We start from the raw sequence: 2018 nt of genomic DNA on the forward strand, positions 1-2018 counted from the left end.
CGACCTCCACCGTAACGGTCGCTTCGGCGAGCGCGTCGAGCGTCTTCTCCTTGTCCACGCCGGCGCCTTCGAGCGCGTCCGCTGCCTCGGGAGACCGCTCGGCGGCCTGCGCCTTAAGCTCTGGGAGGAACTTGCCGCTCTCCACGGCCTCTTGGAGCGCGTTCGTCGCCTCGGCCGCCGCGTCCTCCGCGGCCGAGACGTCGTCCGCGAAGATGGTGGCGTTGAACGAGACTTTGGCGCCGTCCTCGTCCTGGAGCCGCCGCCGGGTCGACGTGCTCTCGGCCACGATGTTCGACACATCGTCGTAGCCGCCCAACGAGATGATCGTCGCCTTGAGCGCCGCCCGCACGTCCGCGTCCTCGTTCACGTCCGAGGCCGAGAGCCCCGTCATGAAGAGCGACGTCGTCACCTTCGCCTGCGCTCCGGCGGGCGCCGCCGTAGTGGTCGTCTCCACGGGGGGCGCCGCCGTAGTGGTCGTCTCCGGCGGGATGATATACCCAAAGGCGTCCGCCGACGCCAGGAAGGTCGCGGCGAGGAGAAGTCGGGGAAACGTCGTCATCATGATGTCACGGGGGGTGTCCGAGAGGCCGCAGGAAAGTACGTGCGTGGTCGAGATTGCGGGTGCCTGCGGGGGAATCGACGCGGTTCCGCGGCGACGATCGACGGACGAGGCGCGCGAATCAGGGGTTGAAGACCATTCAGGCACGTCCGCCGACGGCCGGGAGGCCGGCCGCCGGCCGCGCCGCGGAAGAGCGAGTCGCTCTTCGCCGTCGTCGAGGTGCCCGCCGCGGACCACGCCGCCGGCGGGCGACGAGGTCGGAGGCCGGGCTTCCATGCGCTTGACGTGCACCGAGGACTCGAAGACGTAGCGGAGCGGGTCCCGGCGCGCCGGCCGCCGGCCGCGCCGAGTCGCTCTTCGCCGTCGTCGAGGTGCCCGCCGCGGACCACGCCGCCGGCGGGCGACGAGGTGGGAGGCCGGGCTTGCATGCGCTTGGCGTGCACCGAGGACTCGAAGACGTAGCGGAGCGGGTCCCGGCGCGCCGGCCGCCGGCCGCGCCACGCAAGAGCGAGTCGGTCGTCGAGGTGCCCGCCGCGGACCACGCCGCCGGCGGGCCGCGAGGTGGGAGGCCGGGCTTGCATGCGCTTGGCGTGCACCGAGGACTCGAAGACGTAGCGGAGCGGGTCCCGGCGCGCCGGCCGCCGGCCGCGCCGCGCAAGAGCGAGTCGCTCTTCGCCGTCGTCGAGGTGCCCGCCGTGGACCACGCCGCCGGCGGGCCGCGAGGTGGGAGGCCGGGCTTGCATGCGCTTGGCGTGCACCGAGGACTCGAAGACGTAGCGGAGCGCGCCGGCCGCCGGCCGCGCCGCGCAAGAGCGAGTCGCTCTTCGTCGTCGTCGAGGTGCCCGCCGCGGACCACGCCGCCGGCGGGCCGCGAGGTGGAAGGCCGGGCTTGCATGCGGGTCCCGGCGCGTTCCGGGCGCTTGGATACGCCGCGCAAGAGCGAGTCGCTCTTCGCCGTCGTCGAGGTGCCCGCCGCGGACCACGCCGCCGGCGGGCCGCGAGGTGGGAGGCCGGGCTTGCATGCGCTTGGCGTGCACCGAGGACTCGAAGACGTAGCGGAGCGGGTCCCAGCGCGTTCCGGGCGCTTGGATACCCGAGGGCGACGACTCGACGTCATCAACGTCGCGCTCAGGGACCACGCCGCCCCACGAGGTGGGAGGCCGTGTGTTAGTGCGGGGGCGGGGGAGGGTGGCGGGTGAGGGGGGGGGGTCGACACGGGGCGGGCGTGAAAGATCGAAACGACGAACTCGATCCAGTTTTCGTTTCCACGTTTTCGCTCGTCGTTTTCGAACGTTTTTTTACCAAGTACATGGCTCGCGCGGCGAGGGGGAAGGGGGGGGGGGCAATCGGGGGATATTTGGACGCGGGAGGAGACGATTGCGCGCGTCGAGCTGCTTTGAAATTTTCGAGCTCCTCCTGCGTCGAAAGATACAGCACGACCGGCCCAAAGTGCTGTCGT

At 71.6% G+C, this 2018-nt stretch overlaps 1 protein-coding gene across 1 annotated transcript; it reads right to left on the reverse strand.

The window, feature by feature from the left end:
• Positions 1-4: 4 nt before the first annotated feature.
• AURANDRAFT_68712 (expressed protein) lies at positions 5-562 on the reverse strand (the record flags this gene model as incomplete). Its single annotated transcript, XM_009044433.1, has 1 exon — positions 5-562. A coding segment is annotated over one exon (558 nt), but the record flags the coding sequence as incomplete, so codon positions are not given.
• Between the last annotated feature and the right edge of the window lie 1456 nt (positions 563-2018).

Source organism: Aureococcus anophagefferens (assembly GCF_000186865.1).
Source record: "Aureococcus anophagefferens unplaced genomic scaffold AURANscaffold_315, whole genome shotgun sequence".
NCBI lineage: Eukaryota > Pelagophyceae > Pelagomonadales > Pelagomonadaceae > Aureococcus > Aureococcus anophagefferens.